The following is a 27,241-nucleotide window of genomic DNA, read 5'->3' as shown; positions in this document are numbered from 1 at the left end:
AAGTACATAGCAAAATTGAAATTCCGTTCTGATAATATTCATTAAATTTTTTAATTTTTTTACACTTAATAAAATTTTTTCTCTGATTTCTATATGTGGATTTTTTTTTTTTTTACGACAAATCATAAAAATTCTTAGATATATCTATAAATTTTTGAAATTAGAACGGTATCGATAAATGTAGAATGGTAACCAGGTGACATAAGTCGCCCTCTTGTGGCATTACTTTAAGTTGCTTTTGTTGGATATCATCAGCCATTTTTGTGTTCACTTACTCTAATTTTTTTTCTTTTAAAATAATAAGAAAAATTTCAAAAGCCGAGCTGTGATTTTTTTTTAAACAATGTCTGATTTATACCTCAGAGAGGTTTTTACACAACCATTGATACGCAGCTGTCTTCGTCGTGTGACTTACGAAGGCGAGAAAAAGTGGATTAAAGTCGAAGCAGGTGACATTTTGTTAAAATACGACGAATGGATTGATGCTGGTGCGTTTTTAGTTAAATTTTTATAATAATAATAATAATAATAATAATAATAGTGATTATTATTATCATTGTTAATGAAATATTTCTTTGTCTCTCAAACATCCGCTAACCATTACTACAAATTTAAATCGGAATTCATCAAAATTATAGTACAACTACATCCATAATATAGTATTTAGGTTAAGAAGGTATCACGGTATGCGTCACGTCGTCGCGCCATTCAGGCCCTGGCGCCTGCGGCAGAGCCAGAAAACCCTGAAACCAAAGAACCAGTACTCCCAGTACTGCCCGACTTGGAATCTGTAGTGCCACCCATGGAGGTAGAGAGTTTAGGATCTCCTCAGAAGGAACCTGCCGGAGAAAATGAAGATATGGAGGAACTCGAAGCTTCTCTGCGGGAAATGTTGGAGGTTCCCGTCCCGGGAACTAGTGAATTAATTACTCTTCCTTCAGTCGAAAAGACTGTGCGTTTCCCATACTATTGGGTTGTGCACCCCATTTTCTCTCCTGCAGCCAGACGTCCGGGGGACCTCCACATACTATCTACTTCCCCCGTAGTAAACAGTTCCGGCCTTCAGCCGTTATGTACATTGATTGTTCGGCGTGCTCCGCAAGCGCAGAAAGGCGGATTCACATACCGTCCTACTCGCCGCATTAATCAAGGGCGTGCTAGCGCTCCACTCGCGCTCGATTTTTAAAATCGTAAAGGCCAATGAGCCGGTTATCATTCTGTTTCCTTATTTTATATTTTGTATTTTATTACTTTATATTATTATTTTGTCAGCTATTTCATTTTTGTAATCATTTTCATTAAAATTCAAATACTAGTTATGCTGTTCAATTTTATAATTTGTTTCCAGTACACCTCCAACCTCTGTGCAGATACCATAGGCAGACAACAGGCCCACTAGTTAAAGTTATGAATCCAAGGCACGAGTTTGGTGGGTGGGAATGTAACCGGGATTCGGTAAATAGTTCTTCAACGTCATGCTCGAGAAATAACTAGAACCTGGTGGCTGCTTACGGTAACTGGACAACGAGGGATAATCTAACATTTACTAATACCTACTGGATTTGCTGAGGCAAAGTTACAGGGCGCATGCGCGGGCCTGGGGTACGAGGTAGTAACTGACTCGCTGAGGGGCAGGACGGACAATTCTGAGCAAACCGCAGTACAGCTCGCATCTTTTTTCAACAACGTTGTCTATAATTTTTCTACCCAAAACGTTTTGGTACTTGGAAGCATTTTACGTTGACTGGAGTCCAGGAAAGCTTGTGAATTTTATCTAACTGGAGTCTTGGTTAATCGGAGTCAATTTGGAGGAATTGGGAATTTGTCATTAATAAAATTATTCAAAACTTGAAGATTTGGTCCTGGGCCGATCTGGATGCAAAGAGAGCCAAGATGGCTGAATCCCGTGACGTAGGTGTTTTATAAATAAAAAAGCTTTATATAAATTAAATATTGCTCTGGTAAGAATAATCTTATCATTTGAATTATATAAATTGGACTTTGTGATAAATAATTACTCTCAGTTGGAGAGCTTCATTTGAGTTGGAAGTTTCTATAAATGTTGAAAGTGAAAATTAATTAATATTATAATTATAAATTATCAAACAAATTAAAGTAAAATCATAAAGTCGAGTCAGTGCTTGTGCCCGTCATTATGGCGTTGATAAATTGTCAAGGGCAATCTTTATTCTCACTAACTTGTGTCGTCAAATATTGTCGCGGTTTTGTTTTAATTAATTATTGTAAAGTGGGGACTGTTGTCTGGGAAATATTGGTTAAATAAAAATTGCCATTTAGTTTTATATACATATATAATAAAATATGTGTATATAATTAAATAAATAATTAATTTATTAATATAATAAAAATAAAATAAAGTGTTAAAAAATATTTATTTTAAGTATAAACCATCTCATCCTCATTCTCGCCAATTAAGCGTCCCAGCATCTCACCTCCTCACTTAAATTTAATTTTCAATGTTTAAGTGATTAAAAACATTGGTCTTTCGAGCCGGATAGCTTAGTTGGTGTTGAATTCAGTGAAATTTTATCTTAAACAAGTGCATCTCAAAGTCATTTCAAGACCAGTGCATTGCTGAGTACCCTGAACGTGGTACTGCATTGGTGGAAAAAGTGATAAGGGACACATCAGTGCAAATTACACTTTGTGAAGTAACTAGTGCATTTTGTTAGTGCGTACATCATCAAAAGACATCTCAAAGTCATCTCAACGTTCTCAACTCACGTCACCGCATATCACCTGACGTCATCACCAGCTACTATCAGTTTGTTCTGGGTTATTATACAATTACAAGTTTTTTGTTATCTTTCTCATATCAATCTAATTACAGATTTTCATATCAATTTTTAAAATGGCCGCTGTACAGAACCGACTGGCATTACAAATAGCACGTATCCTTCATCTCATCTCTGGCCGCAGCAGTAGAAGCAGGGGTATTTGTAACTCTCCCTCTGGCCTCGGCCAATGCTAAGATCAAGCTGCTTAACATCTACTGGGAGAAGTTCGAAGCTGAATATGAAAAGCTTCTTTCTTCAAAAACTGACGTCACCGTGGAACATAAATATTTCACCGATGAGTCGTTTGAGACCACGCTCAAGCTGTTCCAGGCAGCGTCTGTCAGTCTCTATACCCACATTGCGTCTCACTGATCGGGGAAAACCCAAACTTCACCAACGTTGAGAAATTGCATTATCTCAACTCATGTTTGGTTGGTGAAGCTGCTCGTCTCACCTCAAACATCAGCATCACCGCAGAGTCGTTTGAGTCAGCCTAGGACACAATTGTCAACCAGTATGAGAACAAACGGCTCCTCATCTCAACTCAACTTGACAAGCTCTTCAGCCTCCGTGCAGCTGAAACATCGTCAGCCAAACATCTCAAGGCAGTTTTGGGCACTGCCATTGAAGCCATTGATGCCCTGAAATCACTGGGATCCCCTACACAGCATTAGGATCAGATTCTAGTGCATCTCATCTCACACAAACTAGATCTGGCAACCTTGGAGGCTTGGGAAGTCAGTGTGGGGTCCACTACGGAGTTTCCCACCTTCGCAGAGCTCAGAAACTTCCTCCAAGGTCGCGTTCGAGCCAGAGAGGCCATGGAGTGTGGTGTGTCTCCACGAAAACCACAAACGTTCAAGCCATTTTAAACAAAACCTCCGCCTGCAGCACGAGTACATAACCTGCAGCAGGCTAAGACTGAGACTTTTAACATCTCAACATCATCTCAATCCAAGGCACCTGCATCTCAACAACCACCATCGGAGAGGAACAGATGTAAATTATGTGCGCAAGGACATTTTGTGGCTAATTGTCCACAATTCCGTGCGTTCTCTCCCGATAAGAGACATCAGTGGGTAACCCAGCGGTACCTCTGCACCAACTGTCTTGGTTCCCACAATGTATTGCAGTGCCGCAACTCCAAGACCTGCACTCACTGCGAGGAAAAGCATCACTCTATGCTACATGGTGCCACTGCTTTGACCACCACAAAGTCAGTTCCGAGGAAGAACACAACTTCAACTCCACTTCAACTAGTGGCACAAACATATAAACAGCAAGATGAGACATCATCAACAGGAGCTGATGCAAGTAAGTCAGCTTAAACTTATCTTGCATCATATCTACGAATTTACTCTCATCTCACCGTTTTTGTGTTTCACTCGCAGCTCATCTCAAACGCCTGATAACAAGTAATCACTTCACCTCAATTTCAACAACAGTTGACATCAACGATGTCGAGTTATCATCTCACTCAGCAGCACTCAACTCAGTACAAATAAACCACTCGCATGACATCTCAAGAGCAATATCACGACCCAGTGTCTTACTGGCCACTGCCAAGGCCATTCTCAACTACGCAGATGATAATCATCAAATTATCCGCCTTCTCATCGACCCTGGGTCAGAACTCACACTCATATCACGGACAATAGTCAATAATTGTCAACTTGACATCATTTCATCTCAAATTCCAATTGTTGGAGTTGGCAGTGTATTATCCGGAAGTACATCTGGAGCTGTAAACATCTCACTCACCTCACTTCACTCTGATGATAGTGTTATCATCTCTGTACACATTCTCAATAAACTCACAGCTAAGCTGCCAGCTGTTTCAATCAAGAAACATTCGTGGAATCATCTCAACAATCTGCAATTGGCTGATTCAGACTATTTCAAGTATGATGGAATTGATCTACTCATCGGCGCAGATTGTTATGGAAAAATTATCAAACTTGGAGTTCAAACTGGTTCACTTGGTGATCCAGTTGCCTTAAAAACGATTTTTGGCTGGTCCATACTTGGTCCAGTATCATCTCAATCACAACAATCACCAAGCAGATCTCACCATATCATCTCTAACGATCAACTTCATGAATCAATCGTCAAGTTTTGGCAACTTGAAGAAGTTCCATCACATCTCAACGAGTCTCTCACGGTAGAAGAAGCTGAATGTGAGTCTCACTTTCAATCAACTCACTCTCGTGATCACACTGGGAGATATACCGTGCGATTACCATTTAAATCATCATCTCAGCAGTTTGGACATTCAATGCACATTGCCAGCAAGTGTCTAAATCGACTAATAAAAAACATCTCACAGAAGACTGAGTTCAATCATTTCTACAGGGACTTTCTCACGGAGTATGAGGCCATGGGTCACATGCAAAAAGTCCCAGATTCATATCAATCATCTCACATCACCTACTATCTACCTCATCACGGTGTTCTTCGTGAAGAAAGCACAACAACGAAGCTAAGAGTCGTTTTCAACGGCTCCAGTAATACTACCTCAGGCATCTCACTGAATGACACACTTCACACGGGTCCAAAACTGCAGTCTGACATTTTTGATGTCTTACTGTATGTCAGAGGACACCTATTCGTCTTCACCACGGACATCACAAAGATGTTTCGTCAAATCAATGTTCATCCAGATGATTGGGACTATCAACGGATCCTCTGGGTAGATGATGACAATCAACCTCAATCTTATCATCTCACCACCGTAACATACGGCACGCGTCCAGCACCATATCTTGCTGGCCATGTTCTCAAACAGCTAATCATCGACGAAGGAGATGAGTATTCACAAGCTGTCGAACCTTTTGAAAAAGGCAGTTACGTGGATGATATCTGCAGAGGCGCTGATAATGTCAATCATCTCAACAACATCGCATCTCAAGTGGAAGCAATATGTCTTGCTGGCTGTTTTCCACTAGCCAAGTGGAAAAGCAACCATCCTCAGTTCAGCAAATTGTCATCATCTAACATCTCAAATTCACACGAGTTCAATGAATCTACATCCAAAGTTCTTGGACTTTCGTGGAAGTGTCAACCAGATCACCTCACATTTACTGGTCATACATCTCAAAAGGCTGCCATCACCAAAAGATCAATTTTATCTGAAACAGCCCAGTTATTTGATCCACTGGGACTCATCTCACCTGTAGTCATCAAAGCCAAGATCTTGATGCAAGATCTATGGCTAGAAAAAATTGAATGGGACGATTCACTCTCACCTGAGATAATTCACCGTTGGAAGAAATTCCGAGATGAATTACCTGAATTATCTCAACTTAAAATTCCTCGCTGGCTAAACATCTCATCAGACACCTCGAACATCGAGATACATGGATTTTCTGATGCGTCACAGCATGCCATGGTCGCTGCTGTCTATATCAAGACTCATCATCATCTCACACCAGCTAAAATCACTCTTGTCTGTGCAAAGAATTGAGTTGCACCACTGAAACGTCTCACCATTCCTCGTCTCGAATTATCAGCAGCTCTTCTTCTCACTGAACTCATCTCACACGTACAAACAACTCTTAATCTCCAAGATGTTCCAGTTTATCTCTGGACAAACTCAGCGGTGGCCCTTGCCTGGATCAAACAAGAACCAAGTAAATGGAAAGAGTTTGTAAAAAACAGAGTTCAATCCATTCAACAAAACCTACCAGCAGTCAACTGGAAGTTCATCTCAGGAAAACAGAATTCTGCAGACTGTGTTTCCAGGGGTTTGACTCCATCTCAACTTCAATCTCATCAACTCTGGTGGTCAGGTCCAACCTGGTTATTAGTGCCATCTCACCAATGGCCAGAATTTACATCTCAAGAAGATCCTGAAGTGAACACTGAACGCAAATCAGCTCAATCTCATCTCGCAGTCTCCAGTCCAAGTTTACCACTTGGTGACGTGCTTGAATCATGATCAAATCTCACCAAATTGCTCAAAATCACTGCAATTGTTAAGCGAGCAGTTGCAGTCTTCAAAAAAATTCCTGCATCATCTCTTCACGTCTCACCACTCACACCAGCTGATTTACACTCAGCTTTGTACTTTTGGATCAAAGCAATACAACAAGAATACTTCAAGAACGAAATCTCACAATTATCACAAAACAAACCGTTCTTGAAATCTCATCCATTCTCACGTCTCACAGCTTACATCGATTCTACGGATATTGTACGAGTTGGTGGGCAACTACAAAATTCTCATCTCGACACGGACAGCAAGCATCCACCAATACTACCAAAGAATTGTCATCTCTCTCATCTCATCATCTCTGATGCGCATGCTCGCACAATGCATGGAGGTACACAACTGACGCTAGCTGCCGCGCGTAAGAAGTGCTGGATCTTTGGGGGACGAATCCCAATTAAATCTCACATTCAACGCTGTGTTGGCTGCGTAAGACAGAGAGCTCAGCGATCTCAACAGTTGATGGGTCAACTGCCTACATCCCGAGTCTCACCATCACTCGTCTTTGAAAGCACTGGCGTAGACTACGCTGGGCCTGTTCAACTAAAATACTTTCAAGGACGAGGTACACGCTGCTAAAAAGGCTGGATTGCAGTCTTTGTATGCTTCTCAACTTCTGCAATTCACTTGGAAGCTGTAGGTGATTACACTGCAGACGGCTTTCTCAAGGCGTTCAGGAGGTTGACAAGTCGTCGTGGCATCTGCAAAACCCTTTACAGTGACTGTGGCACGAACTTCAAAGGGGCAGATGTCATTCTCAAACAACTTCTCACTGGTCCACTCAACGAATCATCTCGTCTTCAGTAAATTCTCACCTCAGACGGAACTCAGTGGAGTTTTAACCTACCTGGTGCTCCACAAATCGGTGGCAAGTGGGAAGCCGCTGTAAAATCTGTCAAACATCATCTCCAACGCACAATTGCTGATCTACTTCTCACCTACGAAGACTTCTCAACATTCCTCACTCAAGTTGAGGCACTATTAAACTCAATGCCACTCAGTGCTACTGATGACCCAGAAGACATCTCAGCTCTCACCCCTGGACACTTTATCCGAGGTGCGCCACTCAACACTGTATCTGAACCCAGTCTCACTAGTGAACCATCATCTCGTCTCTCACTCTATCAAAGAATACAAGAAAGACTGCAGTATTTCTGGGAACGCTGGTCTGCTGAATGTCTGCAATCTCACCAATCCATCTCAAAGTAGCATACATCTCACAATGATATCAAGATTGGTTCATTGGTTCTCATCGTTAACGAGAGGTATCCACCATCAAAGTGGCCTCTTGCTAGAGTTACTCATCGCCATCCGGGTAGTGATGGTCTTACCAGAGTCGTCACTGTCAAGACTGCCACCTCAACTTTCACCAGACCAGTCACCAAGCTGGTGCTGTTACCCATCTCAACCGCCAAGGAAGATTCTCATCTCTAATCATCTTATCAGTATCTTCTCCAACGAGTTGGTAAAGGCGGGGAGAATGTTCGAATCTCCCGCGCTTGCGTTTCTCGTCGCCACTCTGAGGCCGGTTAATTAGAGTTGCATCGGCGCGTTATCATGCGCAGGCAGCTCCACCGGTCCCATTCTCATCTCAAACTCCGCCCTCTCATCCAAGTAGGGATGAAGAAGAAGACGAAGCCATTATTATTGAAAACTCACCGACGCCAAGTGCCACGTGCTTTTATTGTAATCTTTTGTAATCGCGCTGATAATTAGTATTATTCATCTCAAATATTATCTCATATCAAATTAAAATTATTTGTAGTAGTTTTGCTTGATTATTTAATTATCCTCACGGGAAATACTAATTAAAATAATTAAGTTTCATCTCACCGCGTGGTTGTTAGTTTGCCACCAACCGCCATCTTTATCTCACCTTACCGCGTGTTACCGCGTTTAATAATTATTTATCTCAATATTCATACAAAAGTTAACGTGCAGTGTAAATAGTGTATATAATAAAATATATAATTAATTTATTTTAATAAAAATAAAATAAAGTGTTAAAAAATATTTATTTTAAGTATAAACCATCTCATCCTCATTCCTGCCAATTAAGCGTCCCAGCATCTCACCTCCTCACTTAAATTTAAGATTAAATTTAATTTTAAATATTTGAGTGACTTTAAACAGCACTCGTATTGCAGAAATCCGCCCTAGGTGTTGAATAATCGATAAGAGGATTTTTAATATTTTCTACCTAAACCTTATTGCAGGAATCCGCTTTGGCGCCGAATAATCAATAAGGCAATTCTTAATTTATCTAGACTAATTTTTATTGCAGGAATCCGCTACGGCGTCGAATAATCAATAAGAAATAGTCAAAGATTGTAAAATTTCACTAAGCTTACTGCAGAAATCCGCCCTAGGCATAGAATAATCAGTAAGGCATTTGAACTAAAATCTCTTGTATCCAATTATTGCAGGAATCCGCATCGGCGTTGAATAATTGGTAATTGAATTCAAATTATTATTAAAAATCCTCAAATATTGATCTAAAATTCGATCTGACTGAAGTAATCGTTCGTCTAGTACAATGTTTGTCAGAATTTAAAAACCAGCCGGTACGATCGAACCATCACGTTAATTCGCGATTCCATCTCTTGCCGAGTTAATTTGCGCATAAAACCACTTTTCGGGTGTGTAAAAAGGACGCATTAAATATAAATTAAAATCTTATAAAAATATTTGTTAAGGATAAATAATCCTATGATACAAATTAAATATAAAATTGTGAAACCTAGAGTGGATAAGTGACGTTCAGTTAAAACGTTGTAATTTGAAACATCTAAATAAAGACAAAGTTCATCACTCCAATCTTGCGGTTTTCATTCGATAGTAGTACATAACGTCTTATCCTACAACCCCGCGCCCACTCAACCCAAATCCTAGGAGGAAGGTCAAGCGAGCTGCAACGTTCTGGAGGGGTAAAACCTGCCGTACTAGAAGAAGTTACATCGAAAGGTAGGTGAGGAACCAATATTTCTATCATCATAAAATATATTTTGCTTAAACAAAAGCACCAATCTCTTCGAAGACGTTTGGGTTCTTAATTTTCGAAAAGATCCACTATAAATAATAAATTATAGGAAGATAATTTCTTCCTCGTATTCTTTATTGTCGTCCGCACCCTCCAACCCGCTTGTCCAAAAATTACTATCGCTACCAAAGGGAGAAATCCCGGATAAATAATTGAAAATTAAGCGGCAGACAGCGGCTGAGGCAGCCGTTCGGCACGCGCGTGGCTCGGGCGATCACCAAAGTTAAGTAGCATTGACCATGGCCACTACTTGGCCGGGTGACCGTTTAGCCACGCGTTGGGTTCGAACAAAGGTCTCTGACCGTTAGGCGTGGGATGAAGATCCAGTGATCCGTAAAATGGGAATTTTTTCGATCACTGGAGCTTCATCCAAACCAAAACTGTACTGGCTAGGTTTTCTCTGTGGTTTCCCTACGCCACTACACCTCCATTGCACAAGGAAGGTTGCAGGGCATCACTGTAATGTTGCAGTACAGTATAAACACAAGTCGAGCCACAGCCGCACAATGAAGGCAGAAAGAGAAGTAAAGCAGTCGCGATATAAAAACAACAAGTGTAAAAGGCCGTTACTATGGCTATATACTAGAAAAACAATTGAAATAGAATAAAAAAAAAAATTAAGCGGTGGACATAACAACTCTGACTATAAAAAACTGAATTAAACTATTTTAGGTTTAAAACATAATATAGGCTTGGAATAAACCTTTTAGACTTAAAATTTTATAAGTCGATAATGTATATTAGCTTATATATTAACATTATATAATTCCTTATGTGTTTACAATATAATTTTCAATACATAGAGTTTATATAGCTTGAATATATGCCAACATATAATATTATATATCAGATTTGTATATTTTGAAAATATATAATTTGTAACGTAATATTTTTTAATACTCGATAAAACCCAATAATTACTCAAAACTTTAATCGATAAAATTACTCAATAACTCAAAACTCTAATTAAACAAAATCGGGCTACGTTACACTTCGCCCACCATTCATCCCTCTCATATCCTCCAAATGCTGACGGGCGCCAGCCGAATTTTATTTCCCCGGTATCGGCAACCGTTATAAACGTACACGTAAATTAAAACCTAAAAACTATATCCTTTGGAGATGAGAGACATGACCAGTGGTAGCGGCATATCCTGGTGCGCTCAGTATGCTAGGTTGTGGAGAGAGGGTCGCGGTTCTTTTAACGCAAAAGAAGCCGATCAATGAAATTAATATTCAAAATCAAATAACAAACAAAACAATATAAAATACCGTAAAGATGACGCGAGAATGACACGGAGGGCCCAAAAGACCCACGGTCTAGTACTCTCAGTCCATCAACCATATAAATACCTGGGCAAGACATCGGGAACCTCTCGAGAATGACGAATCACAAAACTTAATACACTACTAGATCTACTAAGTATATAAAATAAAATAAATAATGCAATAATTTACGACAACTATCACGACAACCGGCTCCAAGAGCACAATACACAGAGCCACAAGCTCCAAAACGACAGCAGTCCACAGTTGCGGTCGAGGTCCATTATGGCGACTCTCCGACTCACCACCGCTTACTCCAAGACTCCAAACTCGACTACTGGGTCGACTCGTTCACGAGCGACGCCAAATCTCAACTTCCTTACTCGCTGGTAGTCACACAACTGCTACTCCATAATTTCCCACCCTACTCGCTCACTCTATCCATCTCTGTCAATCTCACGTTTTCGCTTTCCATCCATTCTTACCTTCACAAGCATACAAGCCGTGGACTCACGGGCCTTCCTGTGATGTCACTCCCCGTGATATCTGAAGTTAGCGAATTGTTGGCTTCCTCGAGCATCGCGAACGAGGCCTGCCATTCCCCCAGTAAACGTACACGTACCCCAGCTAACTCCGGGTAGCAACTCGAAGGGGCGGTGACATCTCAGTCGCACCTCTGTGATCACCACGTCAACCCCGAGGGCTAAGCCTAGGCCTAGTCGTCATCACTAGTCGGGAGGCACGTTATCTTGGCCACTATCCGCGACACAGCTAGACAACCCCGGTAAATCCACGCTCCATCACACAGACACTCCAAAACATACCACATACCGTACACGTACTCTATCGCACACTTAACCTACCATACACCCTTATACTTCAGATGCTCAACTCACTATCTACTACACTCAACTCAACACACATACTCTCGTTATCTCTCTCTATCACACAGACTTACACGTACTCCAACCTTCAACTTCATCTTCTCGGCAATGTAACGTCACAAATGATATGATTAAAACGGCAAAAAAATTATTATTTTAATGTATATGACTTCTTGTATAAATAATTATGATGGAATATAAACTGTGTTATATTATTTAGTATAATTTTAGGATAGAAATTATTTTCATGCGGGAGAGACATATCAAGAGTATTGTACAATCGAATTTTATTTCAATTTACTTATTTTTGATATTGTAATTAGATTGATATTAACAATTCAGCGTGAGCGTCAATTGTAACACTTAAACGAGTAGCAATTGTAACACTCAGAGTCGTGTATGGGATCTGCGCAAACTGGATGCGCCACAAATCTACTCTGGGATAGTGTAGTTGTTTGATTGTTTCAATATTTATAAATGTATAACAATTTATATTAAAGATCCCAATATATGTGATACTATAAATTTGAATACTTGACTTCAAGAGTTAATAAAGTATAATAGTATGTATTGTAACGCTGGGGATCGTTATCTCTGTACTTATGTTGTTGGGGTACAGATTTCGTGAGTTAATTCAACCCGCTAGCTCAATCTGAAGAGACTCGTCTGTTAATTATACCCGAACTGGCCTTACAATTTAAGCTATGACTAATACTTAGCCTAAGAGTTCGGTATTTGATGTCCTTGGACGTGGCTTGACCCTCGGAAATCGCCTCCTTGGATCGGTGGTTGGAGCAGTAGAAAGCTTATAATAACCTTATCAAATAGGTGGGCAGGATAGCGCAGATAAATTCACTCAATACTGGTATCGTTTGTTAGATAAGATTTTATTTAACGAAAACTTATACTAACGCCAATTCACTCACACTGTCCGTTACTGGTTACTGCACCTTCATATGCAGGAACTTTGATTAATTTATTCAAATAACCCAGATGTGTATAATAAAAAATATGAATTATTATATACTACAAACAATGGTAATAGTATATACGGAATAGTTACTTATCAAACTATTATTGACACTAGCACAGGTTACGAAACAAATATCATCTAAGAATAAATTAATAAGTATCTTGCTCTATTACTCAAGATACTTTCGTTCAGCAATGACTATAAGCAAACATGTCAATTGCTTGAAGCGAACAAAGCTGACGGCACACGTTGGCGCGTCCTTTTATAACAGGTACTGCCATATTGAATCACGTGACAGTGACATGACTGACATGTGACAGCCCTTTATCGATGATACACGGAGACGTACGATTCAACATCGTAACAGTATTAAGACTAAATAATAAAAGCAATTTGATCAAAAATATTTATTTTGTTCCGTGTTACGATTGCTTCTGCGCTGTGTTACAATTTCAGCCCACGCACGCCGCCATCTTGGTCCCTGACTTTAGTTAAATAAATTGATTTTTTAATAAGTTAACATTGACTTTTGACCAATTAACTAAGTCAGTCACATAAAAGATACTATCAGCTAACTTTCTGACAGTTTTTAAGTTTACTATCTTAAAAAAAAACAAATGGAATAGAAAAAATTAATTTTTTTGTTATAACTGCAGCACCTCTCCCCTGTAAAATTTTTAAGGCAGCGCATCTCTCAAAGTGAATTTTCTGAACACTAATGACAGAAAATATTTATGTCATACGGCCGCTCAGTGGCGATTCAGCCAATCTCGATTTAGGATATTCGCCTTGTTTGTGACACTATTTTAAAAAAATTAGTGTAATAACCGACCTTGACTTCGCCTCGGACATCAAATTTACACTTGTTTTCGTGAATTCGCGCCACAAACCTTAGGCTCATATGGCAACATCGAGATTGCCAGTAAATCGCCAGTTTGCGGCCGTACGACATAAATATCTTTTTATTTATGCAACTAATGTAATATATATATATATATACATATATATATATATATATATATATATATATATATATATATATATATATATATATATATATATATATATATATACATATATAAATTTTTCAACGAATGGTATTTTCGAACTCTACTCAACTAATTATGATAGGTTGTGACAAAATTCCTTGAAAAATCGACCATAAGGACAAATACAATACCTAGATTTTTGAAAAAATCTACCTAAAAACTTAGAAAAAAATATAATTTTTTATAAACAAATGCACATAACAATAGATTAGCAATGACTAAAGATTTTTTAAATAGCTCATTTAAAAGATCGTTTAATCATTTATAAAATCGACTGGCATGTTTACTTTCATATCTCTAATAGTTTAAAAGTTATATTAGTTTTTTAGCAGACAAATGAAGCAGCCACTGCAACTTTTGTAGCACGTGTTTTTCAAAAATACAATAAATATTTGGAAAAAATTTTTTTCTATACTTTGTTATATGTGGATGTTTTTGTAAATTTTAGAAGTTTCAGAAAAAAAATATAATAAAGTTAAAAACTTGTTTATAACAAATTGGTAAGTCAATAAACAATAGAATTGTTGATAAAAAAATCGTTTTTTTTGTTACTTTATAGAGGACGGTCAATTATGATTTTTAGATACAAAATAATTTCTTAAGTAATTATTTAAACAATATAAATATTTAAAAACGATTATAAACAATTGAAAACAATTATTAAGAAAATATTTTTTCTCTAAAAATCATAATATTTGCTGTATAATGAATTTGTGAAAACAAATTTTTTTAAAATATTGAAATAATCAATTTGTTTATAAAAAATTTATCAACAAATGGCGGAAAAATTTTTTTTTGCAATTCGATTAATATTTTGTATCAATAAAAAAACGATCATGTGCTAATTAATAAAAAAAAAATTTTTTTAACACCATTATTTGGATTTTTCAGTTTTTGTTCAAGTACAACAATTATTATATACAAAGTTTGAATATTTTTTTAACTTTTATGGCGTGGTCTTGTTGAGTATGTATGCAAAAAAGGCTCCACAAAGCAAAAAATTTATAGGACAATTATTTAAACATTTTTTTTCATTTTTAATGAAGACGCAAGTTCGAGAAAATTTTGTTAGTTAACAATCGTTCAACTTGTTGAAAAATTAACTTTAAGTAAAATTTCTAACGGGAATTAATTATTTAAAGTGTTCAGAACACACCATAATTTTTTCAAATTTGAAAAAAATTTTTAATACCTTCAATAAATTAATCAGTGTGTCGTACTCGCTTTTGACGCCACGCGCGCAACCTAAAAATGTCGCGCGGAGACCCATTTTTAGCGTTAAAATAAAATTACAACTAATGGAGATAGAAATCCGGGAGGTAGGAGTTTTTTATCGGAAATTTCCTCCTCTTTAAGAATATGTTCGCTAGGTTTCTCAAATATCAACAGTCTATGAAATATTGGCAAAAAACGAAATGCCTTCTTTTTTCATCTTTAATTGTTTATAACTTTTGCAATTTTTCACGTGCTAATACACGCTTTGAGAACATTTTTTCAGGCGTCATTCCGGATCCAATGAGCTATCGCACCTAATTTTAAGAGCAGTATCTCTGTTTTGGACCATTTACAATTTGTCGACTAGACTATATTATTTATATTGGGGAATTTAGTTTTTATGTTTATTTACAGACGGTACCAAGAACACCACGAGCAGCTCAATTAGTAATAGTATTTACGAAAACTATGGATGTTGTAAGAGATTTATTTATTTTACGTTTATTGTAATTTATTATGATTATAATTAATTCGCTGTTTCAATTTTACAGGGAATCCCAGTTTTATTTGTTTTATGTAGCTCTTGAACTGCAGCTATGTATAATGCTGTTTGGAAATTTATTATTGAAAGCGCGGGTGGAATTCAAAGTCACATGCGCTGTGTTGTTTCTGATTTTGAAGCTACTATTATTTCCTCTATAAGAAACTCTTTTCCCTTAGTGCAGATCAGAGGATGCTGGTTCCACTGCATAAGAGTAAATAGACTATTTAATTTCTATGGTAAAAAAAAAAAATCAACACTAGAAGTTTTTATATAAGTTAATCTTTCTTTTTATTCAGGCCATGTTACGCAAATGGAATTCCTTACGACTTTCTCGCGACAATGATCAAACGCTCAAAGAGGCTTGGACATTTCCTTTAATTCCACCTGAACTCTTTCAAACAGCTATCGAGCTTATCACTGAGACGGCCGAGCAGATTGAAGGACAACATGAAAACGTTGTAATGTTTATTTATTATTTAAGCTTCGTCATAAATGGTACCCTTAGCCAACCAAAGAAAGTTGAACTTGGAACTGGAGAAGGACTCATCTCAAGCACATTCTTTTTTAATTTTTATATCTCTTTTTATATTCTGCAAAATCAGGAAATTCGCTGATGACATCTCCCTAGACTGTGAAGACAAAGATATCACAACAACCTTTTATTCACTGCAAGCATCTATTGACAGAGTACAAACTTTCTGAAAGCACGTAATTTAAAGCTATCGCACTCTAACACAAACATCGTTATTTTCTCGAAAAAAAACATCAACACCAATAACTCTCTCCACATCAAAATAAATGACAACAGAATTAATCATGCAAACAGTGCCACGTTCTTAGGAATAAAACTGGACTCGAAACTATCTTTTAAACAACACTATTAACATATAACGATTAAGGTAAAAAAACTAGTGAACATAATTAGTGTTAAGAGGTACCTGGTGGGTTGCCGACCCTATGACATAACTCAATATATATAAATCCCTCGCACCGAGCCAATTTGAATATGGAAGTCACATATTCAACACATACAACTTTAACTTACTCGACAAGATGAACAAAATACAAAACCAAGCTCTAAGACTGGCTATAGGTGCCAGGATCTCAACTCCTATCAACTCACTAATGGCAGAAACAGGCGTCACTCTCTTAAAACTGAGATTTAACAAACTCTCGAATAGATACGCTATAAAGTTAATATCCTTATCAACTTCCACTCCTATCAAGGCTTTGGATCACCTTATAGATTTGATGAGCAAGAAAATGTCCAGTAATTGATAGCTCCTTCCCACTGCTCGAAGCCTACAAAAAATTCAAAACATATGACAACCTTATTCATTCACACCATCTGCCGATGCCGTATCAACTACCTTATGAAACCAGATGGTATACACCTGACATCGACTTAGTATCAGGAAGAGAACTTCAAGGTCTTTCTCCTGATGACACCAACAACAACTTCTCAACAATGTCAAACCGAAAATTCGGAAACTACACGCACTTTTATACAGATGGGTCCAAAAGCCCTCAAGAGGATCAAAAAGTTGGTATTGGTATTTACTGCCCCCAACTAAATCTCGACCTATGATTCATCATCTCCAATCACTCATCAATTTTCACTGCGGAAGGGACAGGAATCTTGAAAGCTATTGACCTCACATTTACATACAACGTATAAAAAGCAGTCATCTTCACTGACTCACTCAGTGTTCTACAGGCAGTGAACAATCTGGATCTGGACAAAGCAAAAACCTACGTAGCACCAACAATCTTACAAAAACTAAAAAAGCCGAAGAAGAAAACCGTAAAATAAAGCTAGTGTGGATCCCGAGTCAGTCAAACATTGATGAAAATGAAAATGCTGTCCACCTTGCCAAGAATGCCATCAACTCGGGCTTTACCATAATCATTAAACTGCCTCACTCGGATTTAATAAATCTCTCCACAGTCCAAATCAAAATAACAACTGACAAATTTCTACGTTTGAGAGGTCGACTAAAAGGTAAACTATACTTTGACAACTTTTACCAGGGTTTCAAGAAACCTTGGTTTCGAAAATTAAACATACCAAGACCTGCCATCGTTTTTTTTTTGCCGTATGCGTCTAAACCACTGCGACTAGAACTACGGTGTTCATAGGAAAAACATCAGTGGCTCACCTTCCCACGAATGTGACCACCCAACTCAGGACTTTAACCACATCTTCTGGGAATGCCCCTGCTTCGAAACCAATCGACCAGTACTCCTCAAGATTTTAAAAATTCTCAAATTCATCCCACTCATCAACATCGATTCCATTTTAAAAACTCCACCTGCACATCACGTATACATCCTACATAACTTCCTAAGGAAATCAAAACTCGACATTCAAAAATCCCGCGGAAACTAAAGCACAATACACAAACGGCTATATGAACTAAATAGTTCAAGCCACAAAATAAAGTGAGTGAGTGAGTGAGTACAGATGGCTCTCGAGTAAAGAAGTCCTGACTAAAGTTATCATACTGCCTTTTCAACAATTCTCAATATTTTGATATCGGAACAAAATTAATAACTGAAATTCTGATTTAATCAATCACTTACTGTTTTGAATAAGTTAAAAAAAATAATAATAATTTTTAGTTTATTTAATAGTTTTTTATTGAGTGTTACAATTTCCTCTTGTTACAATTGCAGCACCTGTACCCTATTCTTCGCAGAAGTTGGTGAGGATAATAATGCAGCAGGTAATAAAAGATTAAAAAATATAGCTAAATTTGCGACAGCGTTATTTTGTCTGCCTTTCTCAAATGCGAGCGTCGAACGCGCATTTTCAATTATGGTTAGACGACATTTATAGGAGGTGGACGTTGCTCGGTTAGTGACTCTTATTGACAAAGGTTACCGTCAACGTGCAGTTGCCGCCCAGATGAGTGTAAGTCAATCCGTCGTATCTCGAGTTTATGCCAGACACCAACGGATGAACCAATACAATCGTCGCCCCGAACAAGGTCGCCATCGAGTCATTCATACCCACGATGATCGAGCAATGGTCAGAGAAGTTTGACGACAACCTTTCGTCAATGCGAATATTGTGGCTCGAAACTTTTCTGATCGCAGACAACAGCAACAACAACAGCAACAGCGACGACGGCATCAAGTGCGAGATATTAGCTCTCGAACGATCATCAACCGTCTTCGTGAAACTGGGTTACACGCACGACACCCTAATCATGTACCCCTGTTGACATTGGAACTTGAGGCAATGGACAAATGTTTTATTCATCAACGAGTCTCGTTTCAAACTCCATGGTAACGACCGACGTCTTTTCGTTTGGTGCCGTCGTGGAGAACGTTTCCGCCAGAACTTTGTCCATCCAGTCGTTGCCTACGGTGGTGGAACCGTCATGGTCTGGGGCGGCGTTTCGCGGAATTGGAGAACACCTTTGGTAACTGTTCGCGAAAATTTAACGGCATGGCGCTACATCGACCAAATTTTAAGGCCCATTGTTTTGCGCAGACAAGAACATCTGAGGTCGCTCGTATTAATGCAAGATAACGCACGTCCACACACAGCCAACATTACCAGGCGCTTCTTCGAGCGGCATGACATCACATTGTTGCGACACCCAGCTATGAGTCCAGACTTCAACCCCATAGAGCATGTTTGGGACATAATGGGCTGACGGTTGCGCAGAGAGTATCCAAATTCGCAGAACTTAGCCGCCTTGGAGCGAGCACTTCAGCAAATTTGGAATACCATTCCGCAGCCTCAAATTACTGCTAGCATTAACATGGCTGAACGTTTAAGAGCCGTTATTGAGAACCGAGGTGGCAATACCCGTTATTAAATTATCAAATGCGGCTGAACCAACATACGGACAGACGCCGACGAAGACACGAACACACACACACAAATACACTTTTCAGAGAATGAGTTTGGAGTCTTTAAATACGGTGGAAATGACAAGCCACAGGGTCTCATTTCTCCTGAAAAACCATACACACACACACACGCACGCGCGCGCGCACCCACACACACGCACGCACACACACACACACGAAAGGAGAGGGAGGCAGACATCAAATAAAAATAATCAATGTAGATAATTAACAAACAATAATAATCAAACTGAATTGTTGTTACTGCTTACATTTTTTTTTTTAATTTTTGCCATGGTCACAAGTATAATAAAAATTGTTTATTACGTCACCATGGAATACGCAGTTTTGAAATAAATTAGGTGGATTTTCATTAACAGAAAGACATTTTGATTTATGTTCATTCATATGATGCTGGGTTCCACTTCCAATAGCTTTGGTTTGTTTTCTTGGTGGCATATTCTCTGATTTTTTTTTAAAAAACTGTAACTGGTGGTTTTTTCAAAGAGTGCGTAAATTTGTTGATCGGTTCTTGTCCATTACAAGTATTTTTTAGTTTTTAGCTGTTGTGAAAACAGGTGGTTAGCTACAATTAAGTTATGTTGATCTAGTTTATCGATTTCAAGTAAATCCTCCTCGTTGATCTCAAATCCACCAGAGAAGTGATCGCATTCCATTTCACCATCTGGAGATGTGTTGTCATTCGTTGGAATTATTATTTCAGTTTCAAGGATGCTTATTGATGAACTCGATAACGTATGTGGTTTAGTGAGTTGTGGATCGGTTGATGTAGATGGTTGTGGCTGAGTTGATATAGATGATTGTGGATGAGTTGATGTCGATGGTTGATGATTAGTTCGAGAGAATTCTGATGCATGAGTTATGTTGTCATATATTTTTTCCCGATTCTTCATGGAATTTTTCACATACCCTGTTAACACAAAAATTATTTATGAATAAAACTTGCATTTAAAAAAAAGAGTATTGTTTAAATATTTAAATGAAATTTTGTAATTAAATAAATAAAAAGTAACCTTGAGCGATTGCTGTAGGCCTCCAGCCTCCGAATCGTTTTAACATTATCTCATTAGCACCCAAGTCAGACAATAGAGTTGCGCCAGTTCTTCGGAAACAATACCCGGTCTATAATTTGGGATTAGGTAACTTTAAATGTGAAGCTATAGCACTCGGTGTCACCCCAATTCTATTTCCGCCAATTACTTGTTGGTGAAATTTTCCATTCTGATATTTGATGAAAAATATGTCGGTGAATGATTCCTTGGCTCTCATTGTAATATATTGCTTGACTTTATCATAAGAGGATTCTCCGATGATAAACTGGCGAGGGACGTCATTTTTTGTCTCATTGATGGGAAACAGGATTTTTTTACCACGATCTTTGACATCGTGCACTTTAAGTTTGCTGATCTCGTCACATCTCAGAGCTTCACAAACTCCAAATATCAGTATAGCCTTGAATTATTAGAGAAATTAACATATAAATTAATAATAAAATTGATAAAAATCATTATAAATACTAACCTTTAAAACGAAAGCTTTTTTATCTGGAGCTGTTTTCATAAATCTTAAAATTTCATTCCACTTGAGAATCAAAGATTTTTTTGGCTTAAAACCGTTAGCATTATTTTTGACTATGCTCTTTAAATTATTGGACTTAGTAATATCAATATTCTCTCGTGTATACAATATTTTTCTCAGCATCGTCAACAGGCTCCATAGAGTGGAAGGCTTAAGTTTGTTACTCAAGTCTTGAAAATATACAACTAAATTTGATTTTTCTGAACTTGATAGAGAGCCTCAATTAATTAATTGCCAATTTTTATAATTTTCGTGAACTAATTTATACGGATCAGCTTACTTTTTTCGGCAATGGATCTGATTGTATAATTAGTTTCGCTTCATTATCGAAATTTCTCACTATCTCCCTTTCGTCTGCAGATTCGTCAGTTGAGACCATTTTTTTAAATGATTCTTTAAGTAAACAAAGTTGATCTATTTTCATAAATCGTAAATAATCAGCGTAAACAAAACATAGTTAGTAACAAATGACTATTGTCAGTCAGGGTAATAAAATCATTTTTCACTCCCGCTGTTACAGAGGGTGAATGTGCAGCTTTACTAATGCACGAATCTTTAACTTTCTACCTCGAAATAGGTGCATAAAATGCGTACTTTCGACCGAGGTATAAAGAAAAATTTTTTACCGATTATTACAATGTAATTTATACTGTATTTCAAGTTATATATATTGTGACCGGTTATTTGATCCGCCTGGAATCCGTCAGGTGAACTAGTCCCCACACAACTATTTGGCTTACCTGTTCGGTTCCTGCGGTTGTTGGGCACCAGGTAAGTTTTACTCACCGAAGTTCACGATCGTATGTATCGTCGACTCAGGGTGACGGATCGGGAATAGGATAGGCACATAGAATTACGAAAAATAAGTTTTCGGTATTTTGACAAATTATACACACAATTTATTCAACAAAAAAAAACAATCATATATCGTAATGGTTTCTTCGTTAACGGTTTTTCTTAAACGAACAAACTGATTTTAATCATTAAGATGGCATTCGACGCGACTTATAAAGTTTTAGAGCTGATAAGATTTTTAAATCAATCCATCGAGCACATTACATGTTATCAAAAAAAAAACATTTTTGAAAGAATTTTATTACTAGAATATCTCCAAACGAGCCTAACCGATCAAGCTCAATTTTTCATAGCTTGTAAAAATTAACAAGCCGTGTCGAATGCCACCTTGACAATCAAAATCGGTTCATCCGTTCAAAAGTTACAGATATTTGCATACGTACGTACATACACACATACATACACTCGGACATCATCTTGAAATTAATCAGAATAGCTTACTGTAACCTTACAACGTCAAGATATTATTTAAATTCGATTTTCGAAAATCGGACTAAAACCATTAATTTCCCGAATTTTTGAAAATTTTCAATTTTCTTAACGGGAGGTTGAAAAATACTTTTGAACTCTATTTACGAAACAAAAAAATTTTCTGTCTAAATTCTAAGTGAATCGCCCTAGTTGGAGTTGGTACCTATCTCATATTTCTTCTAACAACGATCACTAACGATATCCAAAAAATAGCTCATAAAAAAATAATTGTATGTAATAGCATTTTTGAGCTCGAAAATATATTTACAACAATGTTTTCGAGCTCAAGGAGCTTGAAAATAGCGGGAAGTTTTGGGGCTGGCCTGCACGGTCAACTGATAGACCGTTTTTTTTTCTTTAAAGTTATATTCTTAATTTAAGAAAAAATTTCTTTGGTTGATCAATCTAAATTCTTGACCCAAGTTTAACTTTGTCTGATTATTTTCCGATTTAACCCACTTAAATCCGATAAAATTTTTCAATCAGATTCAAGCGGAAAATTTTTTTTTTCGATTAACTTTTAATCGAATTCAATCAGAAATTCCCGATTAAAATTGATTAAACATCCATTAAAAATTTCCAGTTAAATTCGATTAGAATTATCTGGAAAATTAATCGGAAATTGGAAAGTTCATAGGAAAAAAAATTATTACTGTCTGATTGAATCTGGTTAAAAAATTCGAATCGAAAAATGATTGAGAAAAATTATTATTTTCTGATAAAATCCAATAAAAATATTTTTATTGGATTCAATCGGAAAATAATCGACAAATAAATTTGTTATTTTCCGATTAAGTCCGACTGAAATTCAATCTGAGACTTGGAACGCATTCGAGTGATTCTTATTAAATGTTCGTTTTCGATTGAATCTGATAAAAATTCGATTGACTTTCAATCAGATTTGATCGGAGTCTTTAATCAGGGATATAAATTCCTTATAGGAATCAACGATAGGCCCAAGCTTGGCCGAGGCTTGGTGAAAGCTTTATTGACACTGGGGGAAGCGTAAAATTTAAACTTGGCCCAAGTCTGCCTAAGCATCGAAATGATAACACTGAGCCAAGCTTGAGAGTCAGTATTGTGCGAAGACTGCAGCTTAATAAGCACCTACACTCATTAAAAATAAAAAAAAATAAGAATATTCGTAGACATGTGCGTGATGGTAACATATGGAAATCAATTTGTACAGTAGAGACAGCGGGTCGATCGATCAAACTATTTTTTTTTTGCAGTTGCTGGGTCTCGAACTTGGTCCTTCATGGCTGCTAGGCAAGTGTCTTATCTACTAGGCTGTTACGCTATACAGTCGAAGCTCTCTAAAGTTGCCCTCCCTAAATTTGCTAGTTCCCTAAAGTTGATCGGATATGCTCTCTAAAGTTGCTCGGGTTTTCTCCCATTCTTCTTTTTACTAAACGATTCAGAATTCAAGATTCTGGCGCGCGATTTAAACTTCTATAATTGAGTGAATACATATTCTGCCATGCAAGATAGTTATCCTAGAAATACAAATTTTTTATCATTAATAAAACTACCCGAGCAACTTATAATTATTGAACAAAAGTATTTTCGAGATGTAATAAATTTTTTTAGTTTATTTTTTTAAATTTCCGGTTGGCAAATAATAGTTCAGTCAATGTTTTAAATAACTGATTATTTTATAAACTCTAAGTAATTTCCTCAACGTATATGTATCACACGGTTTGTTTTGATTTTGCGACGCATCGAAACGCGCATAGGAGAATCAATTATCCTAGCGAAAATGCAAAGTGGGGAGAGGGGAGAAAAGCAACTTTAGAGAATAGTCCTGTACGGAGCGAGCAACTTTAGGGAGCTTCGACTGTACATGGAAGCCAGAGGTTTTTAGGTACTATTTGTTATTTAGGCTGGTAAACCAATGCCCGTCAATTGAATGTTTGCTGAATCTTGCCCCAAGACTGGAAAATCAAGGCTTGTCACTTGAGTATTGGCTGAACGTTGCCCTAAGACTGACAAACCAAGGCTTGTTGCTTGAGTATCGGTTGAACCTTGTCCCAAGACTGACAAACTACGGATTGTCACTTGAGTACTAGCTAAACCGTGTCCCAAGACTGACAAACTATCGCTTGTTCCTTAAGTAGTGGCTGAATCTTGGCCCAAGACTGGTGAACTGATGCTCGTCAGTTGAACGTTGGTTGGATCTCAGACCAATCTTTGAAAGCCAAGCCTAAGTAGCCCAGTATTTTTTTCCTGCAAGGGTTATTCTACTTAAATTCATGGATGTTAATAAATACTGTTAAGAAAATATAACTTGTTATATTTAGATAATTGCACTTTTGATTATATTTAATTTTCTTAATCATTTGTCACTTCTGCCCTGTCATGACAAAACGACGTATCTCGAGATACGCTGTTTTGTCGTAACAAAGCTAAAAAGGTTTATTTAGTGTCACTGAATGATAGGGTATCATCAAAATTTTACTAATTCAATTAATTATGCCAATAATATTAATCAAATGTGCGTATAAAAGAAATGAAAAATACATATCTTTTTTGCATTGGAAATTAAAAAAAAATGAAAATAGAGATGAAATTTTTTGACGCCCTCAGAGATACGACATTTTTCAGGCCTAACACAAAAATTAAAAATTGTTACGACAAAATGCCGTTACTCGAAAATTTTTTATAATCGATTCATCCAATGGCGAACCGAAGAATTCCGAAAAGTCCCGAACTACAGTTATTATGGTGAGTTAGCCTTATTTTACAAGCTCGGTCCAAATTGAACGGCTATTATTCATTCGTTCTACACATGAAGTACGAGCAGATTAAAGTTTCAAAGAGAAAATAATGCAAAAAAATTAATGAAAAATGTCCTTTACATCTCCCTTGAGTCTGTTTACTAAATTAGGTTTGTACGAAACATTGGAAAACTGCAATGACAACATAATTCAGGTAATTATACATATAATTAAAATTTGTATTAACTTATAATATTTTCTATCAGTTTATGAAAGTTATATTTTAATTTTTATCCAAAATTATCAATTAAAGTGAACAGTTTGTACTTTTTCGATGACTTTTTTTTATCAATTTGATCAAATTGTCAAAAATTTAGTCATTTTTAATAGTATTATCGGAAATAACTTTAAATGTTTTAAAATAACATTTTTTACTTTTTATAGATTTGTTATTATATTGATAAATATAATCCATATTTGATGGAAGATAACCAACAAAACATTAATAAATCATAAAATTGATAAATACTTAATAAATTTTTATTGAACAAAAATGTTCTGTTTATTTTTTTAAAGCATGAAAGTTGGCAAAAGGAACTTGAGCTTGGATCACATCATAACACAACGATAGAAACCATTACCTATCCTGGTTATGATTTTAGCGAGGATAAGTCTGAAGAGCATGATGGAAATCTTGTATCCAGTTCTTTCAACAGCAGATACATTCAAGAGTTAAGTGTAAATCAAAATATTTTTCCAACAGCCGATACCCATCAATTATATTTTGATAACGATCCCGCAGAACAACAATCAATTCCAAAATCTCTATACTCCATTCCTAATGAATATAATTCACATTTTAACGCTTCAGATTATCAATTGACCGATTCAGCTTCATTTATATTGAATTCTGTTACTGAAGCAAGGTTCCAGCACTATTCATCTCATCTGGATGAAAATAATAAAATACATGAGGTTATCACAGATTCAAATAACGGTAATCTCTCTGATGATCTTTTAGATATTTCTGTGGAAGACAATAAAAACAGTCAAAAGCGGATTTGTGATAAAACTAAATCAGGAGAAAAGAAAAAAAGCAATCATCAGATGTTACCACCTTGCAGGGAAAATTGTCTAAAAAAATGCTTTGAAAAAATCATAGAAGTAGAACGTATTAATATCTGGCATTCTTACTGGGCAATGAACAATCAACGACGTCGAGATTTCATTTCACGATGTGTTGTCAAAAGCAAAGTTAAAGCCAGAACTTCTGACCCGGTTACGAGTAGACGAAATTCAACATTACTCTGGAAACTAAACGGAATTATAGTTTGTACAATTATGTTTTTACATACAATTGGTTACAACAATGACCAAGTTGTACGAGCTGTACTTAAATCTTGACTTAAAATTTCAAGCGGATTAGGCCGGGAGGCTATGAGTATTTGTTCTGCTGGACCTGATATGCGAGGTCGTCATAAGCCACCTCATGCATATGATAAAAATTACAAAGACGAAATAATAAAATTTGTAGAAAGTTTTCAGCCAGTTCCATCTCATTACAATTTAAAACATGCACCAAATCGACGATACTTGCCAATCGGATTAACATTTACAGATATCCATTCAAGATTTAATGCAATAAAATCAGTTAAAAAAGAAAAAAAAATGTAGTTGGTCTTATTTTCATTCTATTTTAAAAACGATGAACTTGTCGAAAGCAAATCCATCCCAAGATGATTGTACAAAATGTACCGAACATGATATCGCTCATCCAAAAACTCCACAGATAGAGAAAGATCCTGAAAACTGTAGCGTAAATGTACCAGATGAAACGAAAAATCCTCATGAATGTGATAAATGCAATTGCAAGCAGTGTGAAGACTTCGTGCAACATCGAATTAATAAAACAGTTTCCCGAAATCATCTCCATGAGCAACAAGAAATCTGCAAAAGTTCAAATGGAAAACAAGCTATTTTT

The 27,241-nt window shown here is 36.9% G+C and overlaps 2 protein-coding genes across 2 annotated transcripts; one reads left to right on the top strand and one right to left on the bottom strand.

Annotated features, from left to right (window-relative positions):
- The first annotated feature begins 343 nt into the window (after positions 1 to 343).
- On the top strand, positions 344 to 19,052 carry LOC130666897 (uncharacterized). Its single transcript, XM_057468222.1, has 7 exons — positions 344 to 499; positions 668 to 952; positions 3,758 to 4,112; positions 4,190 to 6,243; positions 15,628 to 15,690; positions 16,054 to 16,220; positions 18,857 to 19,052. Exons 1-7 carry the CDS (start codon positions 344 to 346, stop codon positions 19,050 to 19,052), a joined length of 3,276 nt encoding a protein of 1,091 aa, XP_057324205.1.
- Positions 19,053 to 19,887: 835 nt separating this feature from the next.
- Positions 19,888 to 21,545, bottom strand: LOC130666782 (uncharacterized). Its single transcript, XM_057468045.1, has 3 exons — positions 21,161 to 21,545; positions 20,653 to 21,091; positions 19,888 to 20,549 (listed from the first exon to the last, which is right to left on the bottom strand). The coding sequence occupies exons 2-3, from the start codon at positions 20,696 to 20,698 to the stop codon at positions 20,158 to 20,160; spliced, it is 438 nt and encodes a 145-aa protein (XP_057324028.1). The 5' UTR covers positions 20,699 to 21,091; positions 21,161 to 21,545; the 3' UTR covers positions 19,888 to 20,157.
- Positions 21,546 to 27,241: the final 5,696 nt, after the last annotated feature.

Source organism: Microplitis mediator, chromosome 4, assembly GCF_029852145.1.
Source record: "Microplitis mediator isolate UGA2020A chromosome 4, iyMicMedi2.1, whole genome shotgun sequence".
Taxonomy (NCBI): domain Eukaryota; kingdom Metazoa; phylum Arthropoda; class Insecta; order Hymenoptera; family Braconidae; genus Microplitis; species Microplitis mediator.
The sequence above is the reverse complement of the archived record's forward strand: the minus strand, read 5'-3'. Positions and strand labels throughout refer to the sequence as shown.